Source organism: Mchenga conophoros, linkage group LG16 (assembly GCF_057382185.1).
Source record: "Mchenga conophoros isolate Kocher_MC1m ecotype Shallow Benthic linkage group LG16, M_conophoros_male_GT1.1, whole genome shotgun sequence".
Taxonomy (NCBI): domain Eukaryota; kingdom Metazoa; phylum Chordata; class Actinopteri; order Cichliformes; family Cichlidae; genus Mchenga; species Mchenga conophoros.
The window spans coordinates 37,620,908-37,641,810 of record NC_140541.1 but is presented as its reverse complement, the minus strand read 5'-3'; the positions used below and the strand labels follow the sequence as shown (position 1 = coordinate 37,641,810).

Here is a 20,903-nt window from a genome sequence, read left to right as displayed (position 1 = left end):
TTGCACACTCAGCAGCTGAGCGGGCCGGCTGAAAGGGGAGCATTAGCCTCGTGCTTTGTGGAGGCTCCAGAGCACCATTGTCCTCAGAGCCCCAAACTGACTTAGTCATCAATATGGCAGCCACGGTCAGTGGCAACCTGACCCAGGACTATACAATGGCAACGCACTGACACAACAGTTTGATTGGTGTAGCGGGACAATAGACACATTCTGGGAGCTGATCCCCTCCCCCTCCCCCTCCCCCTCACTCTTTGCAGTAGGTAAACTGGATCCTAAACTCGAGGTGGCAAAGGGTCCAAGGAATGCCACACACTGAGCCCAGGACATGTGTCACTTTCATCTAGGACATGTTTTTCTTTCTTTTCCTCCGGCTCTGGAAGGAACTGGAGGGTGAAGTGCTGTAGTAAAAACTGCAGTGCTTTGTTTTTCAGATTAGGATCAGACCAAATCACAGTTTTAATTATACAAATGAGAACACACATAGAGGTGTATCATACACATCATACACATAAAGAAATTGTCTTTAGGCTGATGAGTCCACCTACATGAGCATTCTGACGTACACTGAAGAACAAACATGATCTAAATGGTTATGTTGTACGTTTTGTTGAAAAAAGAAGCTTATTCAGGTTTATTCTACTTTTAAATGTCATCTGGCTTTTTAACAATACTGATCAAAGCTGTATTACAGATGTAGTAATTATATTTGCATGTTTTGCCCCATTTTTCCTATTTTTATTTTTATTCTTTGAAGCTCCAAAAATGTGTATGAATGGCCTTTGACATTTAATGTTATAAATAAAACAAGCTCAACGTACTTTGTATACCTTTTTCACCTCTTATTAACAGAACAGGCTTTATTGTCTGTCTGTCTTTATTTGTCTAACAGCTCCACTGCTGACTGAAAACTGTTGAACAGTTCATCACATGCGGACCACGTTAAACCTACAGGCATCACCTGTCCATGTGCATCTCTTACATTTACATTTTTGCAGGTTTGAACACCTGATCATAACAACAATGATTAAAGAAGCGGTTGAGTTTTCCTTCATCATTGGTGACATCTAGTGGCTAAAATGGTTATTACACAGAAGCTGGCAAACATAATAAAGTGAACATCATGAATTAAGGTTGACAGTTAGTTGAGTCCGTTTCTCCGGTTAATTCAGTGAAAACTTTCCAGTTTGTGTGGGAAGAGGAGGAGTAAATATTCCTCTTTTCTCACTAAACATACAGTAAAGAGCTCATTTTGCTATGACTGGGTACACGCTGTGTGTCTGTGCTGCTTACTTGTACAAACAGCTCTCTCATTGTCTGCTGATAGCCCATTCATTGCCCCTCACTCCACATGTGTGTGTGCATTAGCCTGTGTCACCCAGCCTGCCTTCAGAGCAGGTGATGGCAGGTGAAAGGAAAGGCTTATAAAGGCACAGATGCTCTGTGTGCAGGCGCACATACTACATCATGAACTGTTTACACAGACATGTTGTGGGGACCTGCCTCCCTTTTGGGCACAAAATCCACATGAATTGTTCAGTTTTGAAGCATAATGACCCGGTGTACCCGAACACGCTAAAACCGAGGTAAAATAAATGATATATCCTTACCTATGAACACAAACCTGACACTGACACACACCTTATTTCCCTGTTAAATGCAGCTGGTGGGGATTTGCATACATGAGGGGCAGTGTAGTCCAGCTCAGAGCCAGTACAGTACAGTTCTACTTTGAATCCTTATCTGTCTGTATAACAAATCCATTCATTTCTTCCTGCTGGTCATACGATAGCTCTGCTCTGCTGACCGGCTGTGGGTCAAGTTTAATAATAGTTCATCAAGTGGTAGCGCAAAAGCAAATTCCCTCTCCTCTGTAGCTTCAGCGCTGCCTCTGCTAACTTATAAATGGTTTGTCTAAGCGGCTACGAGCTGCACCAGCTACACAGCACACAGTGATGTCGTTTAACCGCTTTAACTCATCTTTGCTCAAATGATATTTTCACACTGGCAACACAGAAAGAAAGTTTAACATGAAGCTTAGTTTAGAGTGAAAGACAAACACAATTATCATAAAATAACCGTCATGAAATTAGTTAAGACGATGAGTCACGATATGCACAGTACTGTAGTACACAGAGGATATATTTATTTTATTTTCTCCTCCTCTTTTATCAAAGGAAACGCTTGCTTCTTCCAGATCCCACAATGACCCGTGATTGGCAGAGGTCACAAGTTCACCCCTTCATTCATTCACCCAGTCAAATGCAAAATATCGGTGGCAAATACACTGAGAGCTATTATCTGATGACCGCTCTGCATTGCTGGCTAAAGGTCATGGAACATTTGATTATTTCACAGGACTCTGTGCCAGCTACCACCCCCACGTACGCTTTCCTGAGGCTTAAATTTGGTATTACACAATATTAACACACATCCACGTGTGTTTTTTTTATTTAACAATAATTAAATAAATAACAAAATAATAATAAATAATAAATAATAACAATAATTATTTAAATAATTGAAGTAGATTCTGGTGGTAATTTTTATGCACCAGCAAACTGCTTGGTATAACGGTCCTTCTTACTATTAAACAGAGGCACCGAGGGGCGTGATGGAGCGAGGAGTAGTATTTACTGGGAAAGTGTAAATAAATGTTTCAGTGTTGTTTACCAGCCCTGTCCTTCCAATTCTGCATTCTGCATTGGGATAAAAGTGACGTTTGTGAAACTAATGGCAAAAATAGATATTAAACACATAGTTTAATATTTAAATACAACTTCTCAAACATATCTACATTTAAATAGATCAGTACCTATATTTTGGAGTATAATGTTATATTCCAGATGTCTGTCCCTGAGTGTATTAACACTGCTTGTTTTCTGGGTCAATTTGAGTATGGACTATTTGAATAGTGAGTGAACGCACCTGCGCACACACACACACACACACTGCCCTGAATAAATGCCCTCCTTCAGGTGGAACGTTACCCTGGAGACTAATCCAGGTGAGGATGATGTGAACAGGACATCTGCTGTAACGCCTCCTCTTGCCCCCGCTGCTCTGACAGGAGGGACATCCAAGTAGTTGATTTACACGGTAAAATAAAAAAATAAAAAATAAAAAAATACATATATATATAGTAATTGTTTTCTGTAGACAATTACGATTAAATTGTGACGACAGGCTCACGCGCGCACGCTGCTGTTATCATTCAGGTGTCTGAGCAGACAGATCAAACACAAAAGAAGCAAGTTTGCCTGAGGGAGTTAGACAAAGTGCCGAGATAAAACTCATTTTCTTTTATTTGAGTTCAAAATAGAAACCCAGCAGCTTGTTCAGCCAATTCTTCAGAGACTGAGGACTTAAAATATTAACACTCACCCTGCCACGACAGAGCCGAGGCAAGGACCAGCCGAGGGAGCGAGAGAACAGGCCTTGGGCATTTGCATGAGTTTTCATTATCAGTAACTGTCAGAGGAAACAGCACATAGCCTACAGGCAGCACATACACGCAGCCCCTCACTCCGCTCATCCATTTACAGATAGTACTGAGCAGTTTGGCAGACGGCACAAATGTAATCATGTTCCTGCTGAACAGACACAAACGCTTGTCTTAATAGCACTAATACAGTATAACCCTGCAGAGGGTCACAGCAGAGGCAGCTAGGAAACAGACAAGCCCAGTGAAGTTTTATTCATAAAGTCAATATAAAATGTTGTAGCTGCCCCTTTTTTTCTATATGCAGCACTTACTGCGCTGTGGATCAGGACAAAACATGAGGAAGAGCAAAACAGGATGTAACTGTAACAACAGGATGACTCCAGAACAGCCTAAAAATATGCTAATGATACATGTGCTTGGGCATTTCACTCGGGCATTTGTATGAGCGGATCAATACTGGAAAACAGTGAATGAGTTAGTAACATTTACAGAGAATAACTCACGCACGTGTTTAAATACACTGCAAAGTAAATTGCAAAGGTATAAACAGCAGCTCCAGCAGACATGCTGAGTACCATTCAAATACTATGTTTGCTGTGCGCTAATGTTTGCTTCCTCTCACACAGACTCTGCAGATGAGGTGGCCTGAAAACGGTGTATTTTAAAGGAAATTGTATGTTCAGATAAGAAAATATGACCCATGTCTGGTAGGCAGGGCTTTTTCAAGCAAGAAGGCCTGAAAGTTTCCACCATAAGCTGCGATTACAAGCAGCTTGGTCAGAGTTTCAGATTGCTTTGACCTTTGTTTGCTTGCATTAGTGTAAGCCACTTGAATTAAGTATGAAATATAGGAATGTCATACAGTGGAGGTGTGAGGTGTAGAGATCTACAGGTTGAGAAGTAAGCTCGTTACCAACATGGTAACTTTCTCAGCAGGTAAAATACATTTCATTTATTTATTTCTAACAGTTTAAGTGAGATACAGAGTGGCATAATGTAGATACTAATGTTAGCATATTTGCATGTTATCTGTGTTACTCTGATTGGGCAGACAAACTTACCCAGGTGGACGGTAACCAGTCAGCTTAACCAACAATGATACAGCAAGCAGGTACAAGCAGAGCCCCAGAGTAAGTCAAGGAAGTAATGTAGTAAGGTGTGCCAGGTTGGCACATGCACCAACTCTCCAAGACACCCTGACATTCAGACCCAGCAAGCTGTACGTTGAAAAGATGATATGAAAGAAGGAGGGACTTACAAAGATGCCACAGTGGGCTCGAGGTGAAAAAATGTGAGACACAGTTAGTAATGCTGACAGGTAGCCTAGCTCCACAGCTGTTTTAGTCGATGACATCGTTCTTGTAACTTTGCTTCTGCACAGCACTCACGTTTTATATCAGATAATCAAGCTGTGATTGAAGTGCAGCCTTCCAGGTTTAGCCAAAATCATTTCATCAAGTCTTCCAAAATAAAGCCTGTTTATGTGTAGAGGCTCAAGAGTAATTGGACAAACTTCATCCTTTGCATGAATGCATGAATTCTTAAACCCATGAACGTTACTATATGCCTACTTCAGTTGCTGCTTATTTGCGTGTGTCTCCATGTCTTCAGATTTGTCTTCAGTTTCTGTAAAGCACTGATGAACTCTTGGGTTGGATCATTGTCCAGCTGCACTATGAAGTGCTGTCCTATCAGCAGGTATTTCTCTCCTCCTCCAACCTTTTCCAGTTATTCTGGTACAAGTGAATCTTTCATTTATTTAGGTTTTTTAGTCAAATGAAAGCCTCCATTTGCAACAGTCGCTGTTTGAAACTGAGTGAACTGCTACCATATTCCCTTTCTCTCCTACAGTAACTGCTCACTGTTCAGCAGGACAGCGTGGTCAGTACGTATCTGTTTGAGCCAGATGTTTCATAAGAGACTGGTGCTGAATTTTGGATCATTGTCCTGCTGCATAACCCAAGTGCTCTTGAGCTTCAGGGCACAAACTGGTGGCCCACTCCTCTGGCAGAGAGCAGAATCCATGTTGTCCCGGTCCTGAAGCAGCAAAGCAGCCACAGACCATCTCACAACCACCACCATGTTCAACTGTTGCTCTGATGTTCTTGTTATGAAATTCTGTTGATTTGATCCAGTTGTAACGGAACTCAAACCTTCTAGAAAGTTCAGCCTTTCTCGTCAGTCCACAGAATATTTTCCCAGGAGTCTCGGGGATTATCCAGATGTTTTTTGGCAGAAAAATCAGCAGTGCTTTTCTCCTTGGACTCTCCCACGGAGGATATTTTTTCCCGGTCCCTTTCTGAGCCAAGTGAGGCCTGAAGTTCTTTAGATGTTGTTCTGGGCTCTTCTCTGAGCTCCTGGAAAGCTTCAGCACTGTTCACTGGAGCCACAAAGCCTTATTACTTCCAGGCTGGACGACTGCAATTCATTATTATCAGGATGTCCAAAAAACTCACTGAAAAGCCTTCAGCTAATCCAAAGTGCTGCAGCAAGAGTCCTGACAGGGACTAGAAAGAGAGCAGATTTCTCCTGTTTTGGCTTCCTGCTAAATCCAGAATTCAAAATCCTGCTCCTCACATACAAGGTCTTAAATAATCAGGCCCCATCTTATCTCAATGACCTTGTAGTACCATATCACCCTATTAGAGCACTTCGCTCTCGCTCTGCAGGCCTACTTGTTGTTCCTAGAGTATTTAAAGTAGAATGGGAGGCAGAGCCTTCAGTTTTCAGGCCCCTCTTCTGTGGAAGCAGCTTCCAGTTTGGATTCAGGAGACAGACACTATCTCTACTTTCAAGATTAGGCTTCAAACTTTCCTTTTTGCTAAAGCATATAGTTAGGGCTGGACCAGGTGACCCTGAATCCTCCCTTAGTTATGCTGCAATAGGTGTAGGCTGCTGGGGATTCCCATGATGCATTGAGTTTTTCCTTTCCAGTCACCTTTCTCACTCACTATGTATTAACAGACCTCTGCACTGAATCATATCTGTTATTAACCTCTGTCTCTCTTCCACAGCATGTCTTTATCCTGTCTTCCTTCTCTCACCCCAACCAATCACGGCAGATGGCCCCGCCCCTCCCTGAGCCTGGTTCTGCTGGAGGTTTCTTCCTGTTAAAAGGGAGTTTTTCCTTCCCACTGTCGCCAAAGTGCTGCTCATAGGGGGTCATATGATTGTTGGGTTTTTCTCTGTATCTATGAAGCGCCTTGAGGCGACTTTTATTGTGATTTGGCGCTATATAAATAAAACTGAATTGAATTAGACTGGCTTTGTGACTCTTCCCAGACCGACAGGTGTCAGTGACTTTGTTTCTCAGCTGTTTCTTTAGATTGTGGCATGATGTGCTGCTCTTTGAGTTCTTATGGCCTACTTCACTTTGTTAGACAGCTTCTGTTTAAGTGATTTCTTGATTTAATGGGGACTCATTAAGCTAATAACTAATAATTATATTACAAATTATTTGATCTGAAACTTGTAAATGTGACAAATATGCAAAATTAAATTATCAGTGGGGAAAAGAGCAAATACTTTTTCACAGTACTGTTTCTAACTGCTAGCAACATGAGTGAGGGGCTACATGATATACGAACATGCTTTAAATCTTCAGTAAAAAACTAAATTCATCGTGAGGAGCAATAACAGGACTGAGCTACTGAGTAACGTCGTCTTACACAATATGCATTTGTGATACAAATAAAATTCTCCTTCATCTTCTGTGGAGGAAATATGTTAGTGAGGGAGCCGCTGGTGATAAAACCAACAGGTCCAAACTCATGACTGTGGCATTATGTTTATTTCAACTCGTTCCAGCCAGGTGGCCCGGCCTCCACGGTGACTCCTAAACAAATTACCTGCAACTAATGCAGCTGCTGGAGCTGCTTGGAAGGGTGCAGCAGCAGGACCAGTCGGGACAAGGTAACCAGGATACTGAGGAGTGTGAGCTTACCCTTCCTCTGGTTTTAAACAAATATTGACTGGCGATTCGAGCTGAGGCAAATAGGCTCTCAGGTAAAGAATGACATGCAGGACAGGCTTTCTCATGATGTTGCTCACAAGCCATCCTGCAAAAATGAGGTATTTTTGGAGTTTATTAGGAGTGTGTGCTATTTAGCAGGGACAATATAGCAAAAGGAGCACAAAAGAGCTTAATTACAAAATTATACAGTCTTTAACATTTGAGCCACAAGGAAGTCCTAGAAATCCTAGAAAGAATATACAACTGTATCTGTATAATTAAGGTTCAATGCATTTTTCTCTGATGTTAAACAAAGTTTGTATGTTTTAATTAAGTGTTTGGTAGATTTAGGGGTTTTTTTGGGGGGGGGGGGGGGGTACTATAGTTGAACTAGATGTGTAAACTTTTTTTTAAAAATATGTAATAAAAATTTGTGTTTTTAGCTCTTTATTCGTCACCCAGGGCACAGCTTATAGCTCTGCCTTCAGGCTAGTGGATCAAAACAGCACTTTATGCTACAAAGGTGTAAATAATGTTCAGTGTAAGACAAAATAACGAAAACATGAATATTAGGATTGGGGTGGCTTAATAATGCATCACAGTTTCTAAATAACAGATGGCTTCTATCAGATGTCTGCCATGTGTGTGTGTGTGTGTGGTTAATGTTTAGTCAATGGCTAACATAACGTCCCATTAAGCCCATCTCTCTGCTCTCTGGTGCTTGCCTGCAGTCTCTCTTTATGACGTAAGAGATGGATGGTGACATACAGACCCCCAGTGGAAAACACGTTCTGTCATCATGAATGTGCCAATAGGAAAATGATTATCAAAAAAAGCACTAAAGGGAATTACGGATCCCTGCCGCTGTAAATGTCAGCCTTCTCCGTGCGTACTCGTGTCACTCTGGGGCAGTTTAGGCAAACACACAAAGACAGGTTCAACCACTGACTGACCCCCCCTCCCCCCGCCAAAAAAACAAAAAAAACAGTGCGTGATTATTACTTGGACCCAGTCCCAGTGTCAGTTACCCACGTTTGCAGCAGTGATAGCGTGTGTCACTGACGCTGTTACTGCTGCTGTGAGCAGACAGGTGTGTCTGTTTAAGGCGGCTGCTTTTGACAGAACATGTGGATTGAGTTGAGTCTGGGATACATAGTCTTACTTAGATATCTTTACTTTTTCAGTAAAAAAAAAAGAAAAGACATATACAGTACATGTCAGATTTAAACTGCAACATCTATTATAGCATCAGAGCACCTTTGTTCCTTTCTAAACAAACACAGAGGCAACAAAAGAGTCTTTGCCCGTCAGACTTTGAATGATTGTTACTTGTTCAGTCAGGTAGTGAGCTGCTTCTGCTGCCACTGCTTTCTTTAGAGCGTTGCCTGCTGCCAGCTGTATGCAAATGAGACAATCTACCTGTTCAGTGATATGTACAACACCCTGGAGTTACTAAAACAAAGGCCACACTTTGACTCAGCTACCTGTCCTTACCCCTTTGGGACATTCAATGAAAACACCTTGAACTGGTTGCAGGAAACAACATTATCATTCGTCTCATTTAAAGGCTTCCCAGTGATCTTCCCTAACTAAAAGTCATCCTTGTGCCTTTTCCGGTTGCCAACCCGTACCTGCGTAACGCGAGCCGAACGAACAAAACTTCATCTTCAGGTATTGTACGTGAGGCTCAACGTGAAGCAAATACGGACAAACGGGGAAAGGTCACAGCGTAAGTCGGTCCAGAGAGGGATGTGATGGGCATAAATCAGCTGGCTTCTTCATGTTCAACCTTTAGGAGAAGATTTGAAAAAGTTACAGCACCAAGCAAAAGTTGTCAGAATGGATTCTCTGAAAGGGAACGAGTGAGGAGCTTCAAAGCTTACCTTTAGAAGAAGCAAAGAAATAATAGCAGGCGCAGCCTCAGACCTCACCTTTTATACCTCTACACGCTCTCTCTCTCCACTGGCTCACTCTTTTCCTTTCTCCACCCCTCAAAGTGGATCCTCGGGGCAGGCACAGACACCTGTCGCATGGTGCGTTACTCTGATCCAATATTGACATAAAGGGGGAGGGTTGTCTCTACGTGTGTGTGTGTGTGTGTGTGTTGATGGGAGGTCACACCAAACACCCACACAAAATGAATTATTCTTACTAACGCCTTTTCTCCATCCAAAGCCCCCCCTCCCTCCTCTTCTCCGTGCCGGGCAACGACCTTTGTGCCTGCACTGAACTGTAAAAGGGTTCATTGTAACGTAGCTACCTGCCAACCTGCTCGTTTTGTCTCATTCAGCGTCTGTGTGGGAATCATTTTCATATTATCTGCCTTGCAAATAACTTTCTGCTGCAGAGCGACACACCTTGCTCTGTAACTCTGAGGGAAAATCGTCTCAGAGTTAGTGGAGGAAAAGTTTGGTGTTTAAATTTGGTGGGAAATCCACCAGGAAACATATCTTCATACACATTTACCCAAAGAGAACACTGGAAAGGATATTAGTGTTTAGATGTATTCATTCATTCAGATATTTCAGTGAGTCCAGTATATCTAAATCTGAAAACTACAACGTCAGGAAAAAAATAGATACAAATGATTTTGGATTATTGTACTAAAGCTCCCGCTCATCTATATCGCTGAACTGTCCCTACCAGCCCACCCACCTGTTTATTCTCATGTTGTTGTCTCTCAGTGCTCTTCTATTCACACGGCTTTCTTCTCACTCCACTGGAAAGGCAGATGGCTACCCTTCAGAGGCTTCCTGTTCAAAGGGACCTTTTTCTACCCTCTGTAGCCAAGTTCTTCCTCATAGGTAATCATCCAGGTTCTCTGAATAATATTATAGGCTCTCACCTGTACAATACAAAGTGCACTGATATAAATTTATGATATAAAAAGTGAGGAAGTGTGTAGTGAAGTGTGTGTTTGGGTGATTATTTCTTTGCTGTAACTGCTTCTTGGCAGTAAATCTTGTACTGTTGGAAGGTCTGTTTGTTTCCCCTTTAATGGAGCTACATTTGTGGGAAAATGCATTTGTGGGTTGAGCAGCAGAGCTGCGTATGTAGGTTGTGCCCATGAAAACCTCGTTAAATCTTCTCTGCCAATGTCAAACAGCTTATTCTGCTGTGGACTCTAGTTTTAACTCCTTGTTATGATCTTGTGATAAACTTGTTTTCCTATTTTCATGTTTCTATAGGTTAAAAGGAGAGATCCTTGGAAAGACTTTTATCTTTTGTGGCTGTTATAGAGAAAATTTGACACCACAAGGCTTTTCTTTAATAAGGCTGCTTCACACTGATAAGCAATTTGCTTTAGAAAGTATTAAAAATTAAGGTATTTAAAAGGTATTACTAACAAAACACATTAAGTTGTGTTATGGGTTTGTAAGATTCAGTGGTTGATGAGGACTGCTTGTATACTTGCCACTACTCTCAGAAACATTATGGTTCTTAAATGGTTCTTCAGATGTCTTCGTGGTTCTTTAAAGAACCATCCTACGTCAAAGAACCTTTTTATTTTGTAGATGGTTCTTCAGCTATTACAAATGGTTCTTTAAAGAACCAAAGGTTCTTCATCCTTAGCTGTCTAAGTTTGATGGTGTAAAATGGCATAAATATTTATTCACTATAATGAGGCTGTGAATTCTACTGTGTGTGAATTCTACTGTGTGTGAATTCTACTGTGTTTTGTTTGTGTGCATGTGTGTGCGAAGGGGGAGGGTGGGTTACCTCCCTCAGGTTACCCTTTAAGAGCAGATGGTAGGAAACTGAATATTCAATTAAAAGTTAGAAATACTTGCTTAAAAATATACTGGTGGCAGGTGTGGGGGCCAAAGCCTAAAGACCCCCCCCCCCCCCCCACACACACACACACACACACACACACACACACACACACACCCCTAACCCCGCCAACCCATTGATCACAAATAATGTGGTAATAGAATATGGAATTTGTTATTAAGATGTTTATGAATATTGTCAGTTAACAAACAGTAGACACAATGCACACATTCAAATACTGTACTTTAGTTTGAAATTTTAATAAAATATTACTATTTACTATACTATTTGCATGCGCAAAAGAAGACGTCACACACAACGCGCTCAGTTTAGACCCAGAACAACAGTTTGACTGATGCACCTTAATATAAAGACTTGTTTCGGACTTTACGTTTCCCAATTTTGCTTTAAGTTATAAAGTTATTTTGTTATTTACATTTGGCCTAATAATGACCCTTGTTGCTGTTTTAGAGGAGCGCTGCTTCAAAGGATAGCTGCAGATTATACAGTACAAAGAAAATGTTCACGTTTCTCCAACGTCGTCTTCTCAACAGTTTCACTGGATGGACAGGAAGCGTTCACGTCGTCTTCTCTGGCGCTGATAGTTGGCGTCTGTCTTGTGTCAGTGACGTAAAAGACGGATTTAATGCGACCTGACCATCAAACAGCAGTCGCTTTCTAAAACATCAGATATGTGTCGGATTCAGGACCACATACGAAAGTGACCCAGATCGGATTTAAAACGATCGAACTTGTACAGTTGACACTGTCATAGCATGATCGGATATGGGTCGCATAGGGTCAGAAAAGTCGGATTTGATGCGCTTTCGCCTGCAGTGTGAACGTAGCCTTTGATTGAATTACAGTGGGATGGAAGTCGAGGACAAGGAGAAGGAAGCTTAGGATGAGGAGGAAGAAAAGCAGCAGGAGCATCTTTAGTGATCTCTATGGTGTCATTGGGGTTGGTTTCATTAATATGGTCCTCTCACAGAGAAAGATGACTTGTTTTAGTTCACCTACTTCCTGTATTAGATAGTGATGTGCAAAACGTTGTGGAAAGCGGAGCAGTCAGGTAAAGTGCACCTGCAGGCGAATGAACATCAAATCTCTCAGACTAAAATCCGTATTATACTTTTAGTCTTACGACAATATGTTATATATTTATCACCCCTATGATAAAACCCATGTCAGCCATTGGTTTGTGAACTTTGTATTTTGAAGCCTCAACATTTGCTTTATTGCTGTTGCTATGGTGTTTTTTGTGAGCCTTTTGGGACCATGTTAGGACGAGGGATCAGAATCTGGAGTCGTGCACACTATTGTTTCATTTAGTGTGTATCCATAAGATTTGTACAGCAGCTCCAAGTTGTGCCTTGAAAACAGGAAAGTTGTCTGCATAGAGGAGAACTGTAATAGCAGGCTGGTACAAAGTGAGGCTTTGTGCTCACATTTGCTGCAAACACTCGTTTTAATTCTGTTACCCTGTTTTGATGCAGAATTCACTTAAAATCAGGCAAGAACTGGACTTGTTTTAATAATGTGTTCTTGTGAAGTGATTGTGTATCGCATACATTTGATTTGACTTTCTGCAAGACAACAATCTCGCCAGAAAAGTTTTCCAAATACCTCCACGTGATCAAGCCTGGATTTAGAAAAGAATAGCAAAACAAAAAAAATCTGCACCCCCTGCTTCAGATGCAATTTGTGCTTGTGTGTTCAGAGGCGGCGAGAGGCAGGACCTCGGCTCATCCAGCTGGAGAGCCTGACCAGGAGGAGTCGAACAGGGGCACCCTGCAGACTCGGCTGCTGGCATTGGCGAGGGAGTGCGGCCGCCACTGGGATGACGTGAACGCCAAACTGGAGTCCATCACAGGTCGACTGCAGGTATGCGAGTCAGACCTTCTGAGGAGGGTTTCTCTCTTCTTTATAACTGACCCCGTTTCTCTCTCTCTCAGCTCTTTGTCTCAGAAGGAGCACAGAGGGAGGAGCTTGTCATTTGGTTGGCTGATATGGATGTCCACCTGAGTGAGGTTGACCAGCTGACAGGAATCACCTGTGAAAAACTGAAACAACTGCAGGTGTTATTAATACATGTAATAATTGTTGCGTTATCTATAGATATAGTATTTATATATATTTATTTATAGAATAGTAAAATGCGTTTTTAGCTTTTGGTAACTACGAAACCATTGATATATGTCTACACTGTGCTCGTATTTATTTTACTGTACTCATATCCAATTTATGATACATTTTATTTTGAAAGATTTAAAATTGTTCTTTAAAGAACCACTCAAAAAAGGTTCTTTAAAATGGTTTTTAAAGAACCTTTTGAAAAAAAGGTTCTTTGAAAAACCATTAAAGGCATCCCAAAGAACCTTTTCTTGATGGTTCTTTGGGGTGCCTTTAAAGGTTCTTCAACGAACCACTGAAAGAAATGGTTCTTCAAAGAACCATTGTTTGAAAGGTTCTTTGTGGCATCTTCTATGGCATCAGTCTAAAGAACCACTTTTGGGTCCAGTTGGCACCTTTAGTTTTCTGAGTGTAGAGGTCCAAGAAAAGACAACCGGTGAACCGGTGCCAAGGGTCATGGACACCCAGAGCTCATGAGTGTGCATGGACAGTACAATCCCACAGGAGCAGCACCACACAGTGAAACCCTCAGTGCTGGTGTCACAGTGCATATTAGCACACACAGAGTTTTTAATTACATGACCAAACGACCTACACTGGGCATGTGAGAGACCTGACTGTTTGACTGTGTCCATCTAGACATTCTTTGACATCATATGGGTGACGAGGTGACTGCGCATCACAGCAGTTTGCATTATGGGAAGAAGGAAAGCCAGCACAAGAAGCGTGATGTTCCATGGCACGACGTACGCTTCCACATGGGGAAAAAAACATTGTGGTTTCCAAAAAAAGAAAAATTCAAAAAGACTTCAAGGTGTTATTGTGGCCTCCAAATTCCCCACATTTTAATCTAAACGGACATCTGCAGGGTTTTTCCTGCCTCAAAATGGGCCTTTGCATACTGACGGTGAACGTAACCACAACCAGGTCACATATGATTAAGACAAGAGACACTTTATTTAAATGCAAGTCTCTGCATTTGCCTGTTTTTTATAACCATATGACACACACTGTTTCCATGCTTTTATTTGATGGCTTAGTAAGAGAAACCCTTTTCTAAATTATTATTATTGGTGAAGTTACACTTGGGGAAGTTTAAAACCAGTGGGCACCATTTCTTTTGTATGCAGGAACCGTCACCTGTGAGAGGAACTGGAAAAACCCGTGAGAGTCACAGAAGCACCACCTTCGACTTTGAGGACAACAAACAGGGATCATCATCAACATCATCTCTGTGCTCTAAACAATGGCATATTCATGAATGATTCCTCTTCCTGAAATGCATTTCTTCGTCCTACTTATTTACAGTTACTGTTCTTACAGTTCATTGAAAAAGAATTTGCCTGTGGTGTGAAAACCATCTGCAGAGGTGAAAAGCATCAAAAGAATAAAACTACTGACTCTAATATGAAGCTCCTTTATCTCATGTAGTGCCTGCCCTGCAACCGCCGTGGCTCCAAGGCACAAGCTAGCTAATGTCTTTAGAAAGAAGAGTCATAAATTTATATAAAGATCATTTATTTATGTATGTGAAACGATAAGGACGGCAGACAATAGATCTAATAGAGACAGGTATGAGCTCCATTCAGCTTTCCCTCGTCCAAGTCACAGTAATCTGAGGTTAATAATCAACTAATAACCAAACAAGTGCAGGGGTTAAAACACTGTTGAGCGGGTCCGTAGTACCTAAAATTAAGTATTTCCCAAAATCAAGAGTTAAATCATCATTCAGTTTGTTCAGCACTGTGACTAACTGCAGAATCCACCAACAGTACACGCAGGTGCAGTTAAAAGGCTCCTTCATGGGATTTACGCTGTTTGTGAACACGTGAAGACTAATGAAGAACCTCTGTGAATTAAAAATGCCCTGAACTTGAAGCTTGAACTATTAGTGTCCTTCTTCTTCTTCTTCTTCTTCTTCTTCTTCTTCTTCTTCTTCTTCTTCTTCTCCTCCAATTCAGGGTCACGCAGGGATTGGAGGGTATCCCAAGTTTGTGGAGTGCGGGAGGAAGTCGGAGAGAACCCCTGGAAGCCCAGAAAGAAGGAACAAACCCCAAACAGAGCCCCCTGCTGGCTGGTGATTCAAACGCAGGAGACAGAGCTCACAGTCACACCACCCCCACAAAATATTGTAGCATTTTTATCTAGTGTTTTAGCACTGATATAACAGCATGCAAGGGGTGGTGGTTTTGTGACATACACAGAGCTACTTTTTCGTGCTGTAAGAGACATCCTGCACTATTTTAAGTGAATCTCCATTTCGAAATCGTCACTGTAGTACTCAGACCGGAGGAATGACCTCAATCCATTATTTAAAACCAACTACTGAAACCTGATCAGAAAAAACATTGAGATTAGAAATCAGTTCAAGTTGTGCAACAAATTTAAAAGGAATGAATCACAAACATTTAAAGCAGCAGATCAACAGTAAAACGCACACCTGCCAAGAACACGCTCCAAGTGTCAAACACTGTAGTGTTGCACACTGATGTGGCAGTGATACCTGAAGTGAACGGTAGCGTGTGCATAATTACACGCTGCCTTCAAAACACTCTGATCAGCTGCACAGGTCCTTGTCACAGGTGCACTCTGAAACTCGAGTCAGAGAGTTACTTAGATGCTGCTCTGGCCCACTCTCTTTCTGTAAGCATCCCAGCCCGACTTCCTGTACAACTCCGCAGCTTCCACCCTATCAGATGCTGCCAAAATGCCTCGTCCCACGATGATGACATCAGAGGCTTTGCTGTAGATAACTTCCTCTGGAGTGGTGTACTGCTGGCCCAGCAAATCTCCTGTAAGGGGGGAGGGAGGCCGAGAGAAGGGAAAGTAGGTTTAGAGGAGACTGATACAGACTTTGGGAGATCAGCAATAGCAGGGGCGGCACTAGTTTCATGTACTACAGCACCACCCTGTGTTAGAAATGAGTCATGGCACCATAAAGAGGCAAAAAGCGGAGTGCAAGGCTGCCTGAGGTGCAGTTTGGCCTGAACTTTATAAAAACCTCGAACGAGTTAACACAACTCTCTGAATCTCCTGATGGGACGTGTGTGATTCCTCGGGTTACAACAACAAGGGATGTAGCACTGAGTGCATGCACTGTGTATCCATGTATCTTCAGTAGGGTGGATTTCATATAGACAGTGCATTCACAACTCACTTCGTAGTTCTTTTAGTATGATGAATATAAGTGGAAAAAATGATGATAAACAAAGAAACGTCAGCTCAAAGTTCAGTAAAAGCTGTCAGACTTACCTCCCGCCTGCATCTGCACCCCGGGGGTCATGTGGATGAACTCTGGCCTCTCTGTGAGTTTAGTGCCACAGATAAACCCAATCACAAAGTCCGAGTGCTCCTCTGCCATTTGCACCTATGAAAACACAAAGCAGCTGTAAACTGAAAAGAACACAAAGCACATGTAAACAAACTTAGAAGAAGAGCACACAGAAATGAGCTCACCACAGCCTTCGTGTATTCACCAGCAGCCAGCGATCCCTGGGAGCTCATCTGAGCTATGAGCAAACAGCCTCGGGCCAGAGGCTTCCCTACAGCGCTCAAACCTTTCACCACTCCCGGCCCCGGCACTGCGTGGGCATTCACTATGTGGGACCACGATGAAATCTGGTACAAACCACCTGGAGAAAAGACAAGATCACAGCGTTCGACTACTTTGGAGACATTTTTAAGTCACTTTGTATTTACACGACCAAAAGACGTGAAATCGTCTCACCCTCATACTGATGCTTGACTGTGTTCCCGATGTCAGCGAACTTGCGATCTTCAAAGATAAGAAAGTTGTGCTTTTCTGCCAAGGCCTGCATTTTCTGAATAAAGGCTAATGTGTAGTCCTGTTAACACATATGGAAAAAAACCATCAGTTTGTTTGTTGCATGTACAGATTTGAGGTTTTAGTTGATCCCGCTGTACCTGGAGGATGTCTACGTGGGTCTTCAGCATGCAGATCTTTGGACCGAGCGACTCGGCCAGCTGGAGCAGCTCATCGCTGCTGGTTACATCAGCAGACACACAAAGATTGGACTGTTTCTCCTCCATAATCTTCAGCAGCTTTGATGCTAGAGGATGGATGTCTGCAGACAACAGAAGGAAAAGAAAATGAGAAAAGAAAAGAGCAAGAGCAGACACAGCACGTGTGTGGAGCTCAGTGAAAACACCACCAGTCTCTGATTTGACGTGAAATAACTAAATAATTTAAGACTACATACTTGGTAACTTGGCTCTTTCTGAATAACTGAGCTCCAGCTTCTGTTCCACACACAGCTTCTTGCTGGCTGGAGAGTCTGTGCCATTCTTGGGCCTGAGAGTGAGTCAAGGTGACAGTTTCACCAGACAGTTTCTAGATTGTAGCGTAATGCAAGCAGACACACCAGCTACACCGGGAAAACGTCTGGAGAGTTGTACCTGAAAGTGTTGTTGTCCCGGATGAACTCGAGGACAATCTGGGCGGTTTGGGCGTCGATGCGTTCGGCTGCCTGCAGCACACGGAGCAGCTGAGATATGGGGATGATGGGATGGAGCTTGATTCCCTTTGATGCCAACATCTCCACGCCACCTTGCTCTCTGTCCATTAGCACAATTGCATCCGTCACCTTGAATAAAAACATGTCAGAGGTCATTCTTGTGTATTGCTGCTCTTGATGACATCAGTACAGCGTAACTATGATATTATTATCTTTACTGTAAGGTTAGATTCTGGACCTTCAGTCCCTCTTTGTAGAGCACTTCGGCAGTCTCCAGGATGCTGGTGCCGCTGGTCACCGTGTCCTCAATGATCAGGCACGTATCCCCCTGACGGAACGACCCCTCCACCAGCCGTTTGGTTCCTGAAGCAGAGATAACAGCAGGCAAATACTGAAGGACAAACTTACAGTAATTCTCAAACTATGAAATATTAACCAACAATACAGCATGCAAGATGAAGCATGCACTTTCTTGCTTTGCATTTTATTTTTTTGGGTTGGTTTACGCAGGTTCTGTACCATTGAACTGGGATTTCAGAGAGTTTAATGTCTGCCTACACTGGACACCTGTGTATTCATGCACACCTCAGCGGGGGTACTGCCTGAGGCTTCAGGTTTTTCAAACATCTGGACAGCAAGTTTAATCAGAGCCTGTAGTGGCAGCATTGTTTTTTATTTTTTTGAAAACCTGATCAGCTGAGAGCGGCTCACCGTAGTCCTTGGCCTCCTTCCGCCTGATGAGCATGGGCAGTTCATGTCGTGAGCAGATAATTGTGGCCAAAGGCAAGGCTGTGTAAGGAACCCCACACACAGAGTCGAACTGCAGACCCTCTTCCTGCACTCGCTCGTAGATGAGATTTGCCACCTGGAAGTAAAAAACAGTAGTTTGGGTCTGTTGTCAGAAAAAAAGACCAGTTTAGAGTGATGTGTTGCAGATGATGAACTTCTAATAAAATGTTAAAAAGCTGATACAGTTAAATGACCGGCTGTTTAAGGCTGAATGGTTTGAAACGCTCATCAAATCAAATCAATTTACTTATATAGCACTTTTCACAGGATAAAAACCACAAAGTGCTTCACAGTAATATAAAACAGAAATACATAAAATACATTAACAATAAAACACACAGCACAAATCTAATTAAAAGCCAATCTAAATAAATGAGTCTTATCCTGAGTGACTTGAAGAGCGGTATTGCTTCAGAAAGCTGCTGATTCCTGTAACGATTATTGAGGCTGGAGTGAGTGATTAGCTGGTGAGAGGTCCAGTCTTATCTGTTTTAACTGTTATTTTCCGTGAAAGGAGGGGATCCCTGAAACTCAGTCATTGTGTCTGCTGCATTACCGTGAAATAAACCACGTGAGTACGAATATTACACAGGAACTGACGAGTGCCTACACAGATACTTTTGCCTTTAAAAAGTGCATCCGGCAGACGTTTCGTGTGTCCGGTATCGCTTTAAGCTGTTCTGTTCTGCAGTCACGAAGACAGCACGTGTTACCTGGTTCATGAGCGCGGGGTGGGACACGAGCACCCTCAGGTCGATATAAATGGGTGTCATCAGGCCGCTCTTCAGTTTGTATTCCCCGAACTTCACTCCGTTCACGTCGTGGAGCTTCAGGATTAAACTATCAATTGAAGCGCCGTCCATTCTCTCCGTATTTACGAGCTTCGGCTGCACTTTCACTCGTCCTCAAAACTTGCTCGTCCAATTCGCGCTACCCCAGTTACGGTAACACAAAAACTCCCGCTAAACCTTTCAGAATAAAAGCGTCAATGTCCGTTTTAAGAGCTTTTAATGTTTACAGATCAAATGTCGCGTAGCTCAGTGAAGAAACGTGAAGAAGCCTGGTAGAAAGAATCGTTGTTTGTGAAAGTTCAAAAATGAAGACTCGAATAAATAACGTTGCGACAGGCTGCTGTCCAGCCTCTCAGCTGTGATAGGCTCCAGCACATCCAGAAGAAGACGTATGGATGAGAAAAGTACGCCCTCACCGGAAGTAAATACCCGCGTCAGCGTAATAGCCCTTCAAAATAAAAGCACAGACCTCCGCCATGCTCATAAGCCATGTATTCAAAAAATAACGTCAAATCGATTTGGTTGGTGAAAACATATTGTATGTTTTATTATCTTTTAACTTTAAGAGTTTCGGTCATAAAAGGGCTTCCTGCAAGCCCATGATTCCAGGGGCGGATCGAGAAAGGTGGCATGGGGTGGCGTGGGGTGGCGTGGGGTGGGTGGTGCCACCCTAAAATGATCTCTTGCCACCCCACGTGCCACCCTAGTTTTGCATATGACAGTTTTATTTATTAAAATAAGATAGAATTAACACTTTGAGCGTAGTTACAGTTAACAGTGAACATAAATTCTTAAACTGAATATATTGCTCTGTGTTACCCCCTTTTGTTTTCAGTAGCAAGCGATGCTTATGATAGTAAGAATACACCAGTTTTTAAAGTCAGCAGTGAGACAGCAAGCGAGTGAGAGAGAGAGAGAGTTTTGAGATGTGGGAGATTTGTGACGTTCAGCGTGGAGTGTGTAGTTAGCGTGTTGTGTAGTCGTTGTTTTGTTTTGTGTGTCAGTGAGGGCACTTACGAATGTCACAAAGGCAGATTGCAATGTAAACACTGTCTCTAGGTGGAAAAGAGAAGTGATACACCTGCTGTTATCGGGCCTACAGGGTTTTGGTCTGTGGTGTTCTTCTCTGTCTTGTGGCGGACAAACTTTTTTTTTTACTGGCACAAATAATTTGTGTTATTCTTATTGCGACACCTGATTGTTCTCTCATTTTAGTTATTGTAACATTTTTAAATGGCTGTACAATAAAAAAAAAAACGCTACTAGGATTTTATGTTTTTTGTGTGATTTCAGATCAGTTGCATTAATACAGTATGTCAATGAAAAAACAACTAAATTCAGACCCGTGAGGTTGAGCTATAAAGAATGATACCAAGCAAGGCAGGGGAAACAATAAAATAAAGCAATTTAAAGGTGAAATACAAATGTAAAATCAAAAATGGCCAGTTATATTTTGGACCTCAGAGGGTTAACTCAGCAAATCATGAAAAATTAGGCTTAAGTTTTTGTTCATGACAGTGCAGATTTCTGACATGGTGTATAAATTT

The 20,903-nt window shown here is 42.3% G+C and overlaps 2 protein-coding genes across 2 annotated transcripts; one reads left to right on the top strand and one right to left on the bottom strand.

Moving 5' to 3' along the window:
- Positions 1-10,125: 10,125 nt before the first annotated feature.
- On the top strand, positions 10,126-15,382 carry LOC146557282 (uncharacterized). Its single transcript, XM_085250555.1, has 4 exons — positions 10,126-10,198; positions 12,889-13,052; positions 13,124-13,246; positions 15,263-15,382. Exons 1-4 carry the CDS (start codon positions 10,126-10,128, stop codon positions 15,380-15,382), a joined length of 480 nt encoding a protein of 159 aa, XP_085106681.1.
- On the bottom strand, positions 15,196-19,733 carry umps (uridine monophosphate synthetase). The gene is made up of 10 exons (XM_085250112.1): positions 19,279-19,733; positions 18,488-18,641; positions 18,015-18,139; positions 17,718-17,905; positions 17,522-17,613; positions 17,226-17,386; positions 17,029-17,146; positions 16,758-16,933; positions 16,554-16,668; positions 15,196-16,093 (listed from the first exon to the last, which is right to left on the bottom strand). Exons 1-10 carry the CDS (start codon positions 19,426-19,428, stop codon positions 15,915-15,917), a joined length of 1,458 nt encoding a protein of 485 aa, XP_085106238.1. The 5' UTR covers positions 19,429-19,733; the 3' UTR covers positions 15,196-15,914.
- Positions 19,734-20,903: the final 1,170 nt, after the last annotated feature.

What these genes read in the sequence shown, in the direction of transcription:
- LOC146557282 (XM_085250555.1), top strand. Translation starts at nt 10,126, where the DNA reads ATGGCTACCCTTCAGAGGCTTCCTGTTCAAAGGGACCTTTTTCTACCC. An exon ending in AGCCAAGTTCTTCCTCATAG is followed by an intron (nt 10,199 to 12,888) that starts GTAATCATCCAG and finishes TTGTGTGTTCAG; the next exon opens with AGGCGGCGAGAGGCAGGACC. An exon ending in CCATCACAGGTCGACTGCAG is followed by an intron (nt 13,053 to 13,123) that starts GTATGCGAGTCA and finishes TCTCTCTCTCAG; the next exon opens with CTCTTTGTCTCAGAAGGAGC.
- umps (XM_085250112.1), bottom strand. Translation starts at nt 19,428, where the DNA reads ATGGACGGCGCTTCAATTGATAGTTTAATCCTGAAGCTCCACGACGTG. An exon ending in TCTACAAAGAGGGACTGAAG is followed by an intron (nt 17,906 to 18,014) that starts GTCCAGAATCTA and finishes TTTTTATTCAAG; the next exon opens with GTGACGGATGCAATTGTGCT. An exon ending in GGTGCAGATGCAGGCGGGAG is followed by an intron (nt 16,094 to 16,553) that starts GTAAGTCTGACA and finishes CCCCCCTTACAG; the next exon opens with GAGATTTGCTGGGCCAGCAG.